Raw genomic sequence first — 16,847 nt, forward strand, 5'->3', positions numbered from 1 at the left:
ACCTCGCGGGGCCTGGCTCCCGTGCTGAAGGCTCGTAGCGTGTCAGGCCCTCTACTGACCGTGGCCTTTTCCTGCCCAGGAGGACGTGCTCTGCATTTTGCATCTGACAAAGCAGAGTCTCATGAAGTTAGATAACTTGCCTTTGGTGATCTACCTAGCAAGTAGCGCAGAACCATAGTCTGAGCCTACACCTGTCTGACCCTGGGGCCCGTGCTCTGACTCCATACAGCGAGCAGAAGGTGACTGCTCTTCCGAAATGTCCCTCATTCCAGCCAGGACTTCGGGGGCATTGTCCTGGCCCCATGCCTGCGGGTCTGGGTCTGGGGAAATCTTAGTCCCCCTCAGACCTGCGTCTCTCTCTAGGGTGCACTTGTTGGGTAACGGGTGATGAGCACTTGTCAGAGCACCTGTGTCCTTGTGTAGTCCCTGTGGTTGTCAAAGCAAGGTAAGTGTTCTCAAGAGGGACACTTACTAGAAAACGTCAAGAAGTTTTCTTCAAAGTTTAAGAAAGAATGGGCTTGTCTAAGCCCAGAATTTTTTCCTCAAGAATCTAGCGTCTAGTTTAAGGGTATGTTGAATAGGGCTTTTGCAAATCATGCTGAGTGAAAAGAGAAGCAGCTGAAGAGTGCTTTGGGGTTCACGGGAGTCCCTCTGGCTGGGATGGAGAGTGAGAGCCGAAGCAAGGAGCTGGTGAGGGGCCTAAGCGAGAGGTGGTGGGCTGTGGGCCAGCCCGGTGGAGGTAGAAAGAAAGGGCTGGCTCCTGGGTCCAGCTGGATGGTGGAACGATGAAATTTCCTGAACGATTAGACGTGGGGCTGGAAGAGAGGGGAAGTGGGGTGCTCGCCGGGTGCCACCGTTTGCGGTGGAGGGGAAGTGTGGGAAGGAGGGCCTTGAGTGTCGCTGCGGGCGCACGGACCCCGTCCCCCAGCGCGCCCTGGTTCCCGGCCCGTGGCGGGGGCGCTCGGTGCTGTTTCTCCGAATGGGAGGAGGGGTGCTCTTGGAAGCGGGTAGAAGGAAGCAGAGGCTTCTGCATCTCAGTGCCGTGTCTGATTGATAGATGTCGTTTGGTTTACACAGTGTTTTAATAACTCTCGAATGAATTTCCAGTGTTTGGAAATTGGGATATGTCCTGTAAAATGAGAAAAGCTTTCATTCCTGCACAGCCATGGGGGTCCCAGCAAAGCAGGCTAAGTTCTAGATTTTGTCAAACTGCAAAATATTCTGACTGAAAATATTTTTTTACCCTGAAACACTGGATTTTTTATGTACCTATTTTAAATGGAAATATACACATCAGTTCAGGTCAGTCGCTCAGTCGTGTCCAACTCTTCATGACCCCATGAATCGCAGCACGCCAGGCCTCCCTGTCCATCACCATCTCCCGGAGTTCACTCAGACTCACGTCCCTCGAGTCAGTGATGCCATCCAGCCATCTCATCCTCTGTCGTCCCCTTCTCCTCCTGCCCCCAATCCCTCCCAGCATCAGAGTCTTTTCCAATGAGTCAGCTCTTCGCATGAGGTGGCCAAAGTACTGGAGTTTCCCCATGGAAAAGAAATACAAAAAAGCAAAATGGCTGTCTGGGGAGGCCTTACAAATAGCTGTGAAAAGAAGAGAAGCAAAAAGCAAAGGAGAAAAAGAAAGATATAAACATCTGAATGCAGAGTTCCAAAGAATAGCAAGGAGAGATAAGAAAGCTTTCCTCAGCGATCATTGCAAAGAAATAGAGGAAAACAACAGAATGGGAAAGACTAGAGATCTCTTCAAGAAAATTAGAGATACCAAGGGAACATTTCATGTAAAGATGGGCTCGATCAAGGACAGAAATGGTATGGACCTAACAGAAGCAGAAGATATTAAGAAGAGGTGGCAAGCATACACAGAAGAACTGTACAAAAAAGATCTTCATGACCAAGATAACATACACATAGGAAAGTGTAAAAACACCTATTTTTAACAGTAATGAAGTAGGTGCTCACACAGCCACCGTTCACTCAGGGTACAGAGCATCAGACATGGCTCATGCTCTCCCAGGCACAGCCCCTCGCCTCCCACACGTCCCCACAGGGCGTGAGAGCCGTGGCAGTGGCCTCTGAGCGTCGCAGCCCTGTACACCCCTGTGTGTCGCGGGCAGTGCGGCTTAGTTTTGCCCCATTTATAAACTTTCTCTGGACAGAATTCACTTTAGGTGCTGTGTCTTGCTTCCTTACAGCTTTTATCTTTGTAAGGTCCAGTTCCTGTTATTACGTGTTGTGCTCTCTCTGGAATAACAGTGGAAATGGCTCACAAGACCCTCTTTCTGGTTTAACTTCTTCCTGAGTACTTTTCAGGAATTTGAGGAACATGTGCCAGAGATTTTATTTAACTCAGTAGCTGATGAGATAAAAAGTAAGATGTTACAATCAGTTCCAGTTATCTGAGTACTTTTAAAATATATTTTTATTTATTTAGAAAATGATTTTCTGAAATTGGTAAAAGATGACAAAGCTCACCTTTACACGAATGCGTATGTCTGAATTGCTTTAAGTTAATTTAAATGCCTTAAAATTTGAGAAAACTGAAGATAAATTTCCTGAGCATCTGTCATTTTTGAGGTGAGGGGACAATGTGATTCTTTTGATGGCAGCAAGGTGAAGAGGAATTTCTTGACCCTGCCCCAGAATAGAAAGGCAGGCCATTGACTGCCTTCAAAAGGGAGCCCTGTGTGTCTTCCTCTGCCTTTGAGTTCCTGTGAAGTGGCAGAGCGGGTGGGGAGGAAGCAGTAAGCCGACCAGAAATAAAAAGCAAGGAGTCTGTGCTGCTTCCTCGAAGTGATGAAGATCCCTGTCAGGGATTCAGAAACCTGAGCCAGCAGATGAAACCTGTGTCGTTCCCGACGTCGTTGCCAGAGAGCGCGCCAGCCCGGCCCCCTTTCCTGGCTAACAGCCGGTCTCATTGTCCGTCCACACGTCCCCTGCCTGCTTGTCAGCACAGAGCAACTTCTAAACAAATGCAGGGCTAGTGAGAGACGGGAATGCCTTTCTTCCCCACTCAGGAATCTCGTGTCACCGCTGTCTGCCAGGAAATAGAAGGCAGCCTTCCATTTGAAGGAGCTTGTCTCTGTGGGCTATAAGGTTTGATTTAAAAAAAAATATATCAAAGTTCATTTTTAAAGTATAGAAATTTCCATCTTGTCACAATCTTCCGGTGCATTCATGTCGTTTGGAAAACTTTTGTCTTCACGCTTAGGAACTAGGCATTGGGTGCGGTAGGAAGGAAGTGCAGCCTCTCCTTTGGGGCTACCCTAAGACTTCCGCTTCTAGTCGGTCAGGTGGAGTGAAGGAGAGTAAAACTGTTCCCTAACCCTAATATTTGAGTCTTTGTCCCGATTGGGTTTCTGGGCAAAGAAGGAAACCAAGCCAGTGATAATGGCTGGGATTGAGAGTGGGCAGTGACCGAGAGTCCGCGACACCACAGGCCCGCAGTGCGGACAGAGGAGGTCAGGACAGAGAAGCTGATGGTGAGGCACCCAGCCACCACAGGGCTTCCCGCCTCACCAGCTGATGTCTCCATGCCGTGAGCAGAGCAGAGTCCTTGGTTCATTCTGTAGATGAGTGTCTCAGCTGGGCTTGTATGTTGTGATCATCTGGGGAGCTTTAACCTCATAGTGATGACAGGGCCCGCCTCCCGAAATCCGGAATGCAATCAGGGGGGATCAGTGAGTCTGCAGGCTGAGCACGTGACTGGACACAGCAGAGATCTGGAGCTGCCTCCTCTCAGCTTCAGCTGGCAGTGTTCTTCCTGCGCCTGGTCCTGCTGCTGTTATTTACTTGAAGTGAAGTCAAAGTCGCTCAGTCGTGTACAACTCTTCTCGACTCCATGGACCGTATAGTCCATGGAATTCTCCAGGTCAGAATACTGGAGTGGGGAGCCTCTCCCTTCTCCAGGGGGTCTTCCCGACCCAGGGATCCAACCCGGGTTTCCCGAATTGCGGGAGGTTCTTTACCAACTGAGGCACAAGGGAAGCCCCAGTTCTTACTTGGGCCTTTTTTTTAAGTGACTTGGTAGTCTGGTGCATACATACAGAAGAGTGCACGGAACATCGCTCTGTGTCTCGGTGGGTCGTTTTAAGTTGAAAAACCATGAAACTAGCTCCCAGTCAAGAGAGAGATGATCGCCAGTGCCCCAGAGCATCCGCATAGGGGCAGCTCTCCTTCCGCTTCTGAGATTCATTCCTATTGCTGCGAGTAGCCACGATCGTTTTTCATTGCTCCGTGATATTTGTTTGTATGGATACATCACAGTGCAGGCGGCAGACGTGGGGAAACATTGCCAGTGTTTGGCGAGTAAGAATGACATTGGGTGACCATTGCTGGCTGTGTCCTTGCATGCACATGTGCACTGCAGCCTTGAGAGTATAACCTTGGAGTTGAATTGGAGGGTCACAGATATTCATGTGTTCAACTTGAGGAGGTAATAAACAGTACATTACTTCTAAACCAGCTCACACTCCCACCAGCAGTGTCCTGCATCCTTACCAACTCTTGGTGTTGGCCGTCTTTCTAATTTTAGTGATTCTGGAGGTTGTAAAGTAGTATTTCATTGTTGTTTCTTTTATTAAAATTTTTATTTTGGAATGTATCAAGTAGCCAAGAAAAGTAGTCAAGTGATAGGAAGGCTCCCCGTAGCCCCATCTGATTGCAGACCTGCTTTCTGACCTATAATATTTGTGTGAATCTCTGGAAAATAAGGACTTAAAAATGCCATTTTCACCCCTAGAGGAAATTAACAGTACATTCTTAAATATCAGCACGTATGTAGTTCCTGTTTAAATCTCACGTTGTCCCGTAAGTGTCATGATGTTTTCTTTTATAGTGTTGTTGTGGCATCAGGATACAGGTAAAGGTCTGTATGGTGTCCCGTACGTGTCATGGTGTTTTCTTTTATAGTGTTGTTGTGGGATCAGGATACAGGTAAAGGTCTGTACGGTAGACTCGTTGGCACGTATCTTCGTTTGAGTCTGTGTTTCCCTTATGTTTCTGTTTTTACCTTTGGGCAGAGTATAAGCTGGATAGAGACGGGGAGGCCATACTCAAGGGCTGGCAGAACGGAGTGAGGGGTTCTGGAGGCACACGTTGACTGGAGGGGAAGGACGGGGCAGGTTCCATGGGAAACGCTGTCAGCGAGTCGGCCCTGTAGCGCGGTCGGAGGAGAGGGGTCCCAGAGCCTCGGATCCAGTCCTCGGTTCCCTGGAGAGGGACGGGCCCTTCACCTCACCCCTGGGGCTGCGTCTGTGCAGTGCTTCCCTCCCCAGGACTGTGTGTGAGCAAGGCTGACTCGTTGGTTCTTATAACGTGGAGGTTTTATGGCTAAAAAGACTGTTGGAAAAGTGGGAGGGTGTCGAGTCTCTCACCAGGGTTTCTTCTGTCATCTCTCTTCAGGGCTTCGGATAAAGGAGACCAAGGAGGTGTACGAAGGAGAGGTCACGGAGCTCACCCCATGTGAGACGGAGAATCCCATGGGGGGCTACGGCAAGACCATCAGCCACGTGATCATTGGGCTCAAGACGGCCAAGGGGACCAAGCAGCTGAAGGTGAGCACGTGCCTGTGGGCACTGCTCTGCTGAGGCGCCTCCCTGTGTGAGCGCGTCTGTGCAGGGCCGCAGACAGCACCTGTGGGCAGGGCTGGCACGCAGACGACTCAGTGAGGATGGCTCCGGCTCGTTGGCGCCGAGGAAATCGTGTGTGTCAGGACTGAGCTGCGTGGTGCCACCCTGCGTCCCGCCAGGGGACCGAGTGTCTCGGGCCTGGCCGCTGACTGGCGCTCACAGGAGAAGCAGCACTGAGCGATCTGGTGAGGGCTGAAGAGCCGTGACGGAGCCATCTCGAGGGGCCTGGTGCGGAGTCCCGGCTGCAGGCCCTTTTGTGTGTTGGGACCTTGAAACCGTGATGGCTTCACTGGTCAGTTCTGCTTAGGCCCAGGGCTCTGTGGAAAGTGTGGTGGTGGCAGTGGTGAAGGTCCTGGGTGAACCTCCCAGCCCTGTCCCGTAAGCCTTGAGGAGACTGTAGTATAAGATAATGACTGGGTTTGAAAAAAAAAAAAAAAGAAAGTGGGAAGTGACTGAGAGTGTGTGACACCACAGGCCAGTGGGAAGTGGCAGCTGCTGATGTTGTGAAATGGAACAATCTGATTGTGGCTTTGCCTTATTAAAATAAGGAATAGCCTCTTCTTCACGGCACTTATTCACTGTATGTGTCAAGCCCTGGGCTGAGTGCATCAACAAATCTGTGTGTGTGTGATTTCCCTTATTTTATAGATAAAGAGCTCTGAGGCACATGAGGAGGCTAAGCGTTTACCCTCGGATCGCACAGCTAGTCAGTGGCGGGGCGGATTCTCCGAGTCCTACTGACTGCTGTCTGCACTGTAACTCGCTGTGGGGCCTGTAGGCGTCAGTTGAGCTCTCTGGGGCTCCATCTCCCTATCTGTAGACTGCAGCAGGTTGACCATATAACGTCTCCATCTTTGCCTTCTTCTGTGATTTTATCTTTCTTTGACTTTGTAAGGTGGTGTCTTGGTCACTGCTTTATGGAGATCATAAAAACGTCGTCTCTCCAAAGGACCATTCTTCTTTGTCCTAACAGGGTTTCCATCTCAGGAGCTTGCCTCTGCAAGTATCTCTCTTAAACCTCCCCCTCATCTCTCCCATTCTGTATTAATTACATTTCTTAGCAGGATCTGCCACCTTTCCAGTAATTACATCTTTAGTCAATTCATTTGGGAAATTAACTGATACAAAAATGCGTGATGCCAAAAAAAGAAAAACAGAACGTGTACTATCGAATGTAGGATAGATAACATAAGGTATACAGTTTAAATTTCAGTTATCCATAAAGCTGTTTGGCACAATTTCTGTAAGAAAATAACAAGAGGATGAATGTTTTGCTTTCAAAACGAGAACTTCCTGCCACATTGAGCATCTGCGCAGGCTGTTTGGGGAGACGATGTTTCAGGGCGAAGGCCAGGCCTCTGCCTTTGTGGAGTGCCGCCCTTGTCCCAGCCCCGTTCGGGCCCGCCACGCAGCAGCCTCAGTCAGACGGTGGTCCAGGAGGGTGGGCCTGGGCTCCTGTGGTACTGTTTGTAACAACTTCATTGAGGTCTCACTGTAAGTAAAACTCACCCATTTTAAGTGCGCGACTCAAGGACTTTTAATCGGTTTACAGAGTGGCGTAGCTATCATCACAGTCCAATTTTAGGACATTTTCGTTACTCCAGAAAGAAACCCCGTGCCTATCTGCAGTAACTTCCCATCCCACCCCCAGGCCCTGGCAGCCTCTAGTCCACTTTGTCTCTGTATCTTTGCCTTTTCTGAACACTTCATAAAAATAGGATCACACAACATGTGTGCTTTTATGTGTGGCTTTTCCTACTGAGTCCTGGTAAGTTTTTATTCTAGTTTTGTTTTAGAGTTGAGAGTAACAGCTCCCCTTGAAGTTCAACAGAGAGAAACGTTTCTAAATAAAGACTCCTTATAAAAGATGCTCTCCCAGAATATCGATCGCCCAGGTGGCCCGAGTCTGGACGATCTGGAGAAGGCAGCTTTTCCCAGATGTGCTGCTTTTCCTTCTGGAGATAGAAGCAGTTGGGCCCAAGGAGCAGACACTGGGATTTGAGTCCACTGGCTTCAGAGAGATCCTGGTTTTATGTTTCCTTTGAATGAATCGCATCTGTGATGTGATTAGCCTGGGTGCTGTCATGTGGGTGAAGAAAGTGAAGCTCAGAGAGCCTCGTCTAAACCACAGGCCCGCTGAAGGGCAATTGTGGAGAGTACACAGGTTCTGTCCCTGCTTCTGGTGCAGAAACTGCCGCCCCTGCCCGAGGTGGGGAGGGCCAGGGATTGCCGCAGGGAGAGCAGTCTCAAAAGGGGGTGTTAGGGCCATGGGCCCCACCTGTAAGTGGTTAGAGCTGCGTTTGCCAGTTTGCAGCCTCTGGAGTAAAAGGAAGGAGGAGCTTGGGTCTCCCTCGGTGCCCCCCTCCTGCCTGCTCTCTGGGGCGCGCAGGCTCTAGAGCCCGCCTCACACGTCCTCACACGCACGTCCCCTCTCCGTGTGGTCACTGACTACCTCAGCTCTCACACGGGAAGCGCCTGGCAGTGTGTCAGAATGTAATGTCTATTATAGGTCCCTGGTTCACTTGTTTTCTTTTTTTAAGCTGGACCCCAGCATTTTTGAAAGTTTGCAAAAAGAGCGAGTAGAAGCTGGAGATGTGATTTACATCGAAGCCAACAGTGGGGCCGTGAAGGTAACACCGCAAGGAGACCCGGGGGCGGGGTGGGGCCTTCTCTCTTCATGGGGTCCGGGGTGCGTGGGGAGGGGCCCTGGGCCTGCTGCCCCTTATGTTTAGTCAAGTCTGCCTTCCCTGTATCTGCATTCTGTAACCTCGTGATGAAAACAGACAGTCTGTTAGAAAAATACTAAAACCTGTTTGGAAGGGGACAACAGTGAGGAGGTGAAATAGCGGTAGTCATTTCCAAATTGAAATGTGCAGGGTATTTAATCTTCCTTTTATCTCTTTGGTATTTTCTTCCCAAGATATATGCATGTGGAAAGGAATGCTGCATTAGTATCTGATTTCCAGGGTCCTGTACAGAGTTCCTCACCGTTTAATGGATGAGCATAATACTTCATATCGTGCACTAAATCACCCACCTACAAAAGAGACTGAGCAGCCCCTCCGTCTCCAGTTAATCTACTGGATTTGCCCTTTATCGGGAATTGCATGCAGTTAAAACAAGGGGGAGATTCTGGGAGAAAGTGTCGGGTGTCCTCAGCTGGGTTTTTGGAGCCCAGCGATGAGCAGATAGCGCCTTCTTGGCAGCAGGGGACCAGGCCACGTTTGGAGTTTGTCAAGGCGGCTGTTGGCCGCAGTTGGGACTGGAGACTTTTATCTCGCTGAGTGGCGTGGGGACTTGGCGGTGGACCTCACCAGGCACTCAGGCTTCTCTCTGTCTCTGTAGAGGCAGGGCAGGTGTGACACTTATGCCACAGAATTTGACCTTGAAGCCGAAGAGTACGTCCCCCTGCCCAAGGGGGACGTGCACAAGAAGAAGGAGATCATCCAGGACGTCACCTTGCACGACTTGGACGTGGCCAACGCACGGCCCCAGGTACTGCCCCCCGCTCCTGCTGGGCCGCCGGCCGCTGGCCCTGCCAGCGCGGGTCCTTTTGTGCGCTGGGGGCTCCTGGATAAGCTGTCAGTCTTGCCGCTTCTGAGGGCAGACAGTCCTTTTCTGTCTGTAATGTTCAGCAATTAACATTGCCAAGAGCGACGAGGGGCTCCTTTGTTCCAGTTCAGATGCTCTAGTCACAGATGGCTTCCTGCACACTGCTCCTTCTCCCAGCCCAGCCTCCGGCCTGAGCTGCCAGCTTCTCCCTGGCTTCCCTCCAGCACTGGCTCGGGCCTGGCATGCTCTGGGTGTGAGTGGCGGGGGCAGGAGTGTTCTTTGAGCCCTTTGCAGGATGTCAGAGAGCCTCACAGCGGTTTTCCCCCTGCCTAGCAGAACCCCCAGTTTTATAGCTTTGAGCTGGAGCTGCCCCTGCTCCTCATGTGAGTAGAAGATGGATGCTTGTGTCCTGACTAATAAAACGTGGGGAAGCTCAGGATGACTTTCTGCCGTCTCTGGGGAACGTGCGCTTCAGAGGACTGACTCTTTCCCCGCTGGTGGTCTTTGGGTCTGGTTTCCTGTTCGTCCTAAAAGAGGCTATCCCTGCTAGCAAGGGAACAGGCTTTCTAACCTGAAATCTGATCTGTGGGTGTTTTGTCCCTTGGAGCCTTGGCCAAGAAAATGCTAAAGAACCTCCGCTCGGTCTGTGCAGCAGCTGTCCCAGACCAGCCTGTGAGAGCCACTCGCCCGAGTCAGCTCAGGGACTGCGTTGCTCCGACACCAATTGGCTCAGCTAATGGTCACTTTGAGTCTTCGGGTTTTCTATGATTTAGGGCTCTCTGATTTTCTCTTTGCTCCTCTGAGAAGAGGACATACTATTTCCTACCTGGCGGGGCTGCTCTGGGGATCAGATGTCCTCAGTGGTCAGGAAGCTTTTGCCACTTTTCACTGCTGTGCGTTCAGGGACCACCTGTGTGCCCGGTAGGGCCTGGCAGCCCCAGGTGACCGTGGAGAGCTGTCTTCTGGCTGCCTGCATGGAGGCGCTGGCAGCTGGAGAGCCTGCCGGGGGGCGGCCTGCTGCACAGTCAGGCTCCAGGCCCTGAGCGGCTCTGGTCGCTAGGCCTGGTGAGAGGATGCAGGCCCAGAGTCAGTGCCACCCCACGGGGCTGGGGCAGCGGGACGGGCTTGGAGCTTCCTGGGAAGCAGGATGTGATTCCCGGCAGGTGGGCTCGAGGTGATTCCTGGAGAGTCAGGTGCCCAGGGAAGGGTTGGCAGCCCTGTGGAGTCAGGCAGGCAGTCGGGACCAGGAAGAGACGTGGCTGGGATGGGTTTGCTAGACGCTGGCAGGGTGGGGGGCCTCTGAAAGGTCCTGTCCTGAGAAGCTCCCCGAGTTCCCAGTGCAGGTGCCGGGGTCTCTGCTTCTCAGGACCCCTGTTGACTTGATCAGTTGATGAGGGCCCCGGGCGGAGGTGGTGATGAGGTGTTTGCAGCTGCCTTAGGAAGCGAGACTGACTCCTGAGCCTTCTCTTGTGCAGGGGGGACAAGACATCCTGTCTATGATGGGCCAGCTCATGAAGCCCAAGAAGACGGAGATCACAGGTGAGACGAGACGCAGTGCTGGGGGCTGGAGCCTGGCGGTGTGTGGGATCCTGCCCCTCCTGACAGCGGGGGCTGCGCTGGATCCCCATGCGCATCCCGAGAGGGAGACAGGCGGTCGTTGGCGCGTCCCGCTAGCAGCGCACTGCCCGTCGCCTTGGTGGCCCCTGCCCGCCTCCCCGGGTGAGGCTGCAGGCTGCCTGGCCCTTGTGGGCCTCTGATTTACTTGCTCCTCTTGCTAACTGTATGCTCCTCTTTTTCCGAATTACCACAGATAGCTTTGTTACTTGAAAACTGTCAACGTTAAAGCTGTTTTCTTGCAAATTTCAGCCAGTGGCACGATGTGAACCCCCAGAGCAGTGTCCTTATCGTAGCATGGTCTCTCCAGCCCCGCCTCTTAGCTGTGGTGGAAGGTGTTGGGTGTGTGAGCTGCTCCCCCCTGCTGATGGTACAGGTGCTGGTTTGGAGAATGAAAACCATGACCTTGGACAGTTATTCAGCTTTTGAGATGCTCGTCCCTCTTCGAGCTCTGAGATGGGACCTCTCCTCAGACCTTGTCATTCTTCACAGGTTTTCCTCCAGAGAGGATTCTGAACGCACCCTATTCCTTCTAGGCGCTTGATTGAAAGTTAATTAACGGAAGCTTTGTCACACAGGCCACGAGAAAGGGTCACTTACTCAGTGTAGCACAGGGGAATTTGCATATGAAAACTGCCCGTCTTCCAGGCGGGTTTGAGATAATAAGGCCCGGTGGGGAGTGTGACAGACCACACCAGGAGTGTGCGTCCTGGTGAAGACAAGCGTGTACAAACTTAACACACCTTCAGGGGAGCGTGCCAGGGTTCTGCTTTTAGGCAACAGTAGCGCAATTTCAGATGAAACTGAAGCCTGGAGTGGGGTTGTAGCCTGATGCTGGGGTCACACAGCTCGCACTCAAGCCCAGCTCTAAACTTGGGCTTGGGTGGGATTCGGCGGGAGTGAAGAGAAAGGCGATGGCCTCCCCACGGCACTGACCCTGCCCGACCCTCGTCTACTCCTAGATAAACTCCGGGGGGAGATCAACAAGGTGGTGAACAAGTACATCGACCAGGGCGTGGCTGAGCTGGTCCCGGGCGTGCTGTTCGTGGACGAGGTCCACATGCTGGACATCGAGTGCTTCACCTACCTGCACCGCGCGCTCGAGTCCTCCATCGCACCCATCGTCATCTTCGCGTCCAACCGAGGCAACTGCGTCATCAGGTACCTGCCCCCTGCCCCCAGGCTCCTCAGGGTCTCCAGGGTCACATCACCCCGTCGCGCCACCCGTCGAGTTGGGGAGGAGGGCGCCCTGTTCATCCTGAGGGAAACGCTCGGAGTGGCTTGATTTCACTCGAGCAGTCACCCTGTTTCTGCATGTGAGGGCTTCCTCGTGGTAACGGGTTCCCATGGGTGTGACTTGGTCATCTGGTTGGAGTGGGCAAAGGAAAGGTCGGGTGGGCCAGCCCTCAGCCACACGGCCTGTGTTGACTTCCGTCCCACGTGAGCTCCCCGAGGTGTGTGTTGTGAGTTCACTTTTCAGATGAGGAACCAGAATGACAGCATAGTGTGCCCCTGGCCACAGATAGGACGAGAAACCCTGGCCTCTGACAGTGAATCCTGTCCTTTCTTTCTGGCCCAAACCTTTTCTTGGGGCCACACTGGTACCTTCCTCCCAATCCCCAAGGCCCACCTTCAAGAAGGGAGCCCAGGGGCGTTCCTGGTGGTCCAGTGGTTAAAATCTGCCTTGCAGTGCAAAGGACATGGGCTCTTTCCGTGGTCCAGCAAGATCCCACTTGCTGCAGGACAGCGGAGTCTGTGCAGCGTGGCTACTGACGTGCCCAAGGGCACATGCTCTTCAACAGGGGAAGCCACCGCAGTGAGAGCTGGAGAGCAGCCCCCACTCAGCGCAACTAGAGAAAGACCACACGCAGCAACAAAACCCAGCTCAGCCAAAAACAAGGAAGAGCTTTAGAAAAGGAAGGGCGCCCAGAGGCCTCGCCCCTCCAGCGCCCGAGTGAGCACCGGTGTGCCCAGTCGTTGGCTGCCGTGTTCTGCACACCCTGCGTGTTGGGCCTGCTCCCAGCAGTGCTGGGGCACGACGGGGTGGTGCAGGGCCTCTGCAAGCCTGCCACACAGTGGTGAGGGCGGCAGGGCCCGGAGACTGCGTGCTCCTGGCCCAGGGGGAGCGGGAATCTGAAGAGAGACCCCAAGACCTTGAATGTCTCAGCACAGAGCTGCAGCCAAAGCGAGTGAGGAGCCTAGACCAACCTGCACCCGAGCCCCGCCTCTGCAGAGGGGCTCTGTCTCCGCTGAGCTCGTACGGCAGCCGTGCCGTTGGCTCTGGGGCAGCCCCACTCAGGTGGCCATTCTCGCCCGGGGTGAGGGTCTGTGTGCACGCTGTCCATGCTGGTGGCAGCATCGTGCAGCCCCTCTTTGAATCCCTGTAATGCTGTCTTGTTAAGAGCACCGCTCGCCACCGTCACAGCTGTCTTCTGGTCTTGAAGGGAAGGCAGCTTGGACCAGGTCCAGGCCAGCCAGGGCCTGGCCGCCTGGGCAGCAGCTGGAAACGCCGCCTGGTGAGTCTGGTGTCGGCCACGCAGACCCTGTGTGTACTTGCTGGACTTGGCTCTGGTGGGGCCTGGCTTCAGTGTGACTGCGGCAGACGGGCCCAGCCTGGACAGATGGCGCCCCTGCCGAGGGAGCCCCGCGGCCAGAGCCGACCCGGCCGAGAGCTGGGCCGAGAGCGCTCAGGACCAGAGTCCTCTTCGTCTCATGCCGTCTAGGGAAAAAGAGGCACGGGAGGGTGGCCCTGACCTCAGAACCCGCCCAGTGGGGCCTGGGGAACTTGGCCCCAGCCCCATCCAGAAGCATGTGTGTTGCAGAAACCATTTTCTCTAATACGTTGTCTGAAAGAAACTTTGTACCTAAGAGTCAGAGCTTGAATACATTTCCACAGTCTTTGGTCTTTAATTCCTGAGAAGTGCTTAGTATTTTTTAAGCAGAGGGTTTTTGGGGTTTTTTTTCTGTTTAAATTTTTAGTTTTATGGACTCAAAACCAAAAGAAAAAAATTTAACACATATTGATAAATTCTGTTCCTTTGTGGTTTTTTCCCTAATCTTTTTTTCTCTAGACTTTTTATATTTACTATCTCTGGAATGAAGATAATTTATCATGAGTGTTGTAAAATTGGGGATATTTTAGGATGGCGAATTGAGATCTTTTAAACTTTTCCCAGGAGAATATCTAAATAGGTTTTAAAAAGAGAAACATATAGCCTAAACAGAATTAAATAACTGAATATTAAATGTAGTTTTTAAAGGTTATTTTGTTTAATATGACAATTACAGGTATACCAAGTACTAAGATTTTAATCATGATAGAATTTTATCTTTATAATTCTTTATTATTATTTTTAGAAATATTTGTTGGTGAAAAAGATTTATTTTTTTCTAATGATGTCTTAATGTTTTGTATTTGCTACTAGTCTGCTTCCTTTTTTGTTTGAAAAGGTCTTAATTATTTTTATGTATTAGATTTAACAGTTTTTTCATTGTGGTAAAATGCACATAACATAGTTTGCCGTTTTAGTTATTTTTAAGTGTTGGGGAGGCCAGAATTGGGGGCCTGCTGCTGTGGCTTCCAGAAGTGGAGGCAGGAGCCCCCGGCTCAGCCCACTGGGCTTCCAGACACGGCTGAAGCCTGGCACGTGTGCCACACGTTTCTGCCGGGCACACAGCCCACTGGGAGCTGGTGCTGTTCAACCCGGTGGGGTGGCCATTCACTGGTTTGGCTAAGGTTCGAGAGAGAGACAGGCAAAGGATATGATTGGACAGTTCTCAAAAGAAATAAAATAGCTAAGGAACATAAGGGAAGGCATTCACGTGATTCGTTAATAGTCAAGGAAAGGCAAATTCAGATGAGGGTTAGGCCTTCCTTTTCCCGGGCCTTTAAGCAGCGTGCTGTTAGGCTGCTCCGTGCTGGCTGCAGGGTAGCGGGGCCAGATCGCTCCTGTGGCTGCAAAAATGAACATAGTCCTCTGTTCACCCATTCATGTTTAGGGAGATATTCAGGGCTGGGTCTGGCTCTGTGGGAGATGCTGAGGAAATGTTCACGGCAGTGTGCCTAAAACACCGTTAGTTATGACAGCAGCTATGAAGCACTGTGTGACTGCCCAGCGGCGTGGGTCCAGTGAGACTCGTCCTGGGCCGTTAATACTGAAACAACAGGAACAGAAGCAACCCGAATGGACCTACACACTTCGGGTAACGCGAGAGGGCGTGACAGGTGCCGGTACGAACAGTCTCTATGTGATTCCAGTTGGCTTTTCTCCTCCTCCCCCAGTTTCCTGTGGTGTTGATATTTGCAAAAACAATGACGCGGTTTCTGATGGCACCTGAGTTAGTCTGTGTCCTCTGCGGTCCTGCTTCTGACTCTCAGGACGAGAACTAGCTGCTCTGTTATCACCGGGGCCTCAGCCATGTTTCCACTGTCCAGAGAGGCCTGAGTGACGTGGAACTTGTCGGCCTTGCAGGGGCACGGAGGACATCACCTCTCCTCACGGCATCCCTCTCGACCTTCTGGACCGAGTGATGATCATCCGGACCATGCTGTACACCCCGCAGGAGATGAAACAGGTGGGCAGCCCCACCCCCTTCTCCCTGCCCTCGCTCGCCCTCCAGGTCCCTGACACTGAGCAGGACGGTGCCCGTGAGTGGGCCTGGCCTCCCACTGCCCCCTGCGGAGCTGCCTGCCGCGGGCGTGTCTCCGTGCTCCCAAGCCTTGGCCCACCTGAATGACGCGTGAGCCAACGGGGCGTTGCCTCTAGTGTCCCAGAGGCTCAGCTGCCGGGAGTCCTGGCGGTCCTCTCTTCTACTCCATCCCGCCTGGTAACCTTCGGACAGGGACAGTGGGAAAAACAACGGGAGGACCGCCAGTAAGGAGGTCCCAGCTCTGAGAGAGGCGGCAGAGCCCACTCAGTGATGGGCCCGCCCAGGCGCCAGCCCACCAGAGCCCACAGCAGCCTGGCTCCCGCGGGCAGAGCCCAGGTCCCAGCAGAGGGCGTGTGGGTGGGGGTCGTGGAGTGAGGCTCACAGGAAAGGTGCCCAGGGAGCGCTGAGCTCAGGGCCTGCATGGCGGCTCCGCCTGTGCTGAATCGGGAGAGGTGATGGCTGCGGGACTGGCCTCGTCCCCAGGGCGCAGCCCCAGCTCTCCGTGCAGAGTCGGAGCCGCAGCCACATGCCCGCAGCCTTGGCAGCCCCGTCCCTTCTGGCCTTCCAAGCCATCCTCTCCCCCTGTGCTGGCTGAGCCCTGCGTGGCGATTCCAGGACACAAAGCCGGCCGTGCACTGCGGGGCCCAGCCATCTGCTGTGCCCACCCTGACCCCAGACAGTCTCAATGGGGCATTGGTCTCTCACTGTGGGTCAGCGTATGGCCACGGCTGGGGACCTGGAGTGGCCCAGGGCCACACTGACATCCGGGGGACTCTGCCAGACCCTCTCCTCCAGAGCACTCAGATGGGGTACTGAGTCGTTCGATGCCGTCACTCGAGGTAGGGCGGACAGTTACTACTGATGTTCTTAAAGAGCGGGTGCTGAGATGTAGACTGGTTAGCTTGTCCAGGTTCGCATGGCCCATCTGTGGCAGGACTGGCTCTGGGACCCAGGCTGTCTCATCCTGAAGCCCCTTACCTGAAGTCTCTGCCACCAGCCTCCTCCCCGTGAGAAATGTCCCATCTGGAGGGAGTCTCTGTGGCAGTTGGCCAGCAGGCCGCTCCTTTCGGAGCTCAGAGGGCCTCTCCTGGACCCTGCATAGCAGCCCCCCACCTGCCTGTGGCCTGTCTGGCCTGGCCCTGCGTGTCTTGTTGACTAGCGCCCAGGAGGCCCGTGATGTGTAGAGCCAGAGCTCTCCCTGCGTGACAGCATGGATCGGACCCCAGTGGTTGTGGTTGACGGCAGCAAGCTGGGTGGGAGATGGGGTCCACGGCTGGAGGCCTTGTCCCCACATGAGAGTCTCTTGGTCTTGGATGAATGCTGGGTCGAAGCCAAGGCTTTCACTGACTAGGAGCAGAAGCAGAAGCAGAGGAGACACTGGCCCTT

General features: G+C 53.1%; 1 protein-coding gene across 1 annotated transcript in view; it reads left to right on the forward strand.

Moving 5' to 3' along the window:
- RUVBL1 (RuvB like AAA ATPase 1) overlaps window positions 1-16,847 on the forward strand; it is a 31,499-nt gene that overhangs the window by 11,451 nt on the left and 3,201 nt on the right. The window contains exons 4-9 of the mRNA XM_005887023.3: window positions 5,419-5,570; window positions 8,186-8,275; window positions 8,991-9,140; window positions 10,673-10,736; window positions 11,774-11,972; window positions 15,284-15,386. Of these exons, the coding sequence (XP_005887085.1) occupies window positions 5,419-5,570; window positions 8,186-8,275; window positions 8,991-9,140; window positions 10,673-10,736; window positions 11,774-11,972; window positions 15,284-15,386 (758 nt within the window). The remainder of the gene's footprint in view (window positions 1-5,418; window positions 5,571-8,185; window positions 8,276-8,990; window positions 9,141-10,672; window positions 10,737-11,773; window positions 11,973-15,283; window positions 15,387-16,847) is intronic.

This window comes from Bos mutus, chromosome 22 (assembly GCF_027580195.1).
Source record: "Bos mutus isolate GX-2022 chromosome 22, NWIPB_WYAK_1.1, whole genome shotgun sequence".
Lineage (NCBI taxonomy): Eukaryota > Metazoa > Chordata > Mammalia > Artiodactyla > Bovidae > Bos > Bos mutus.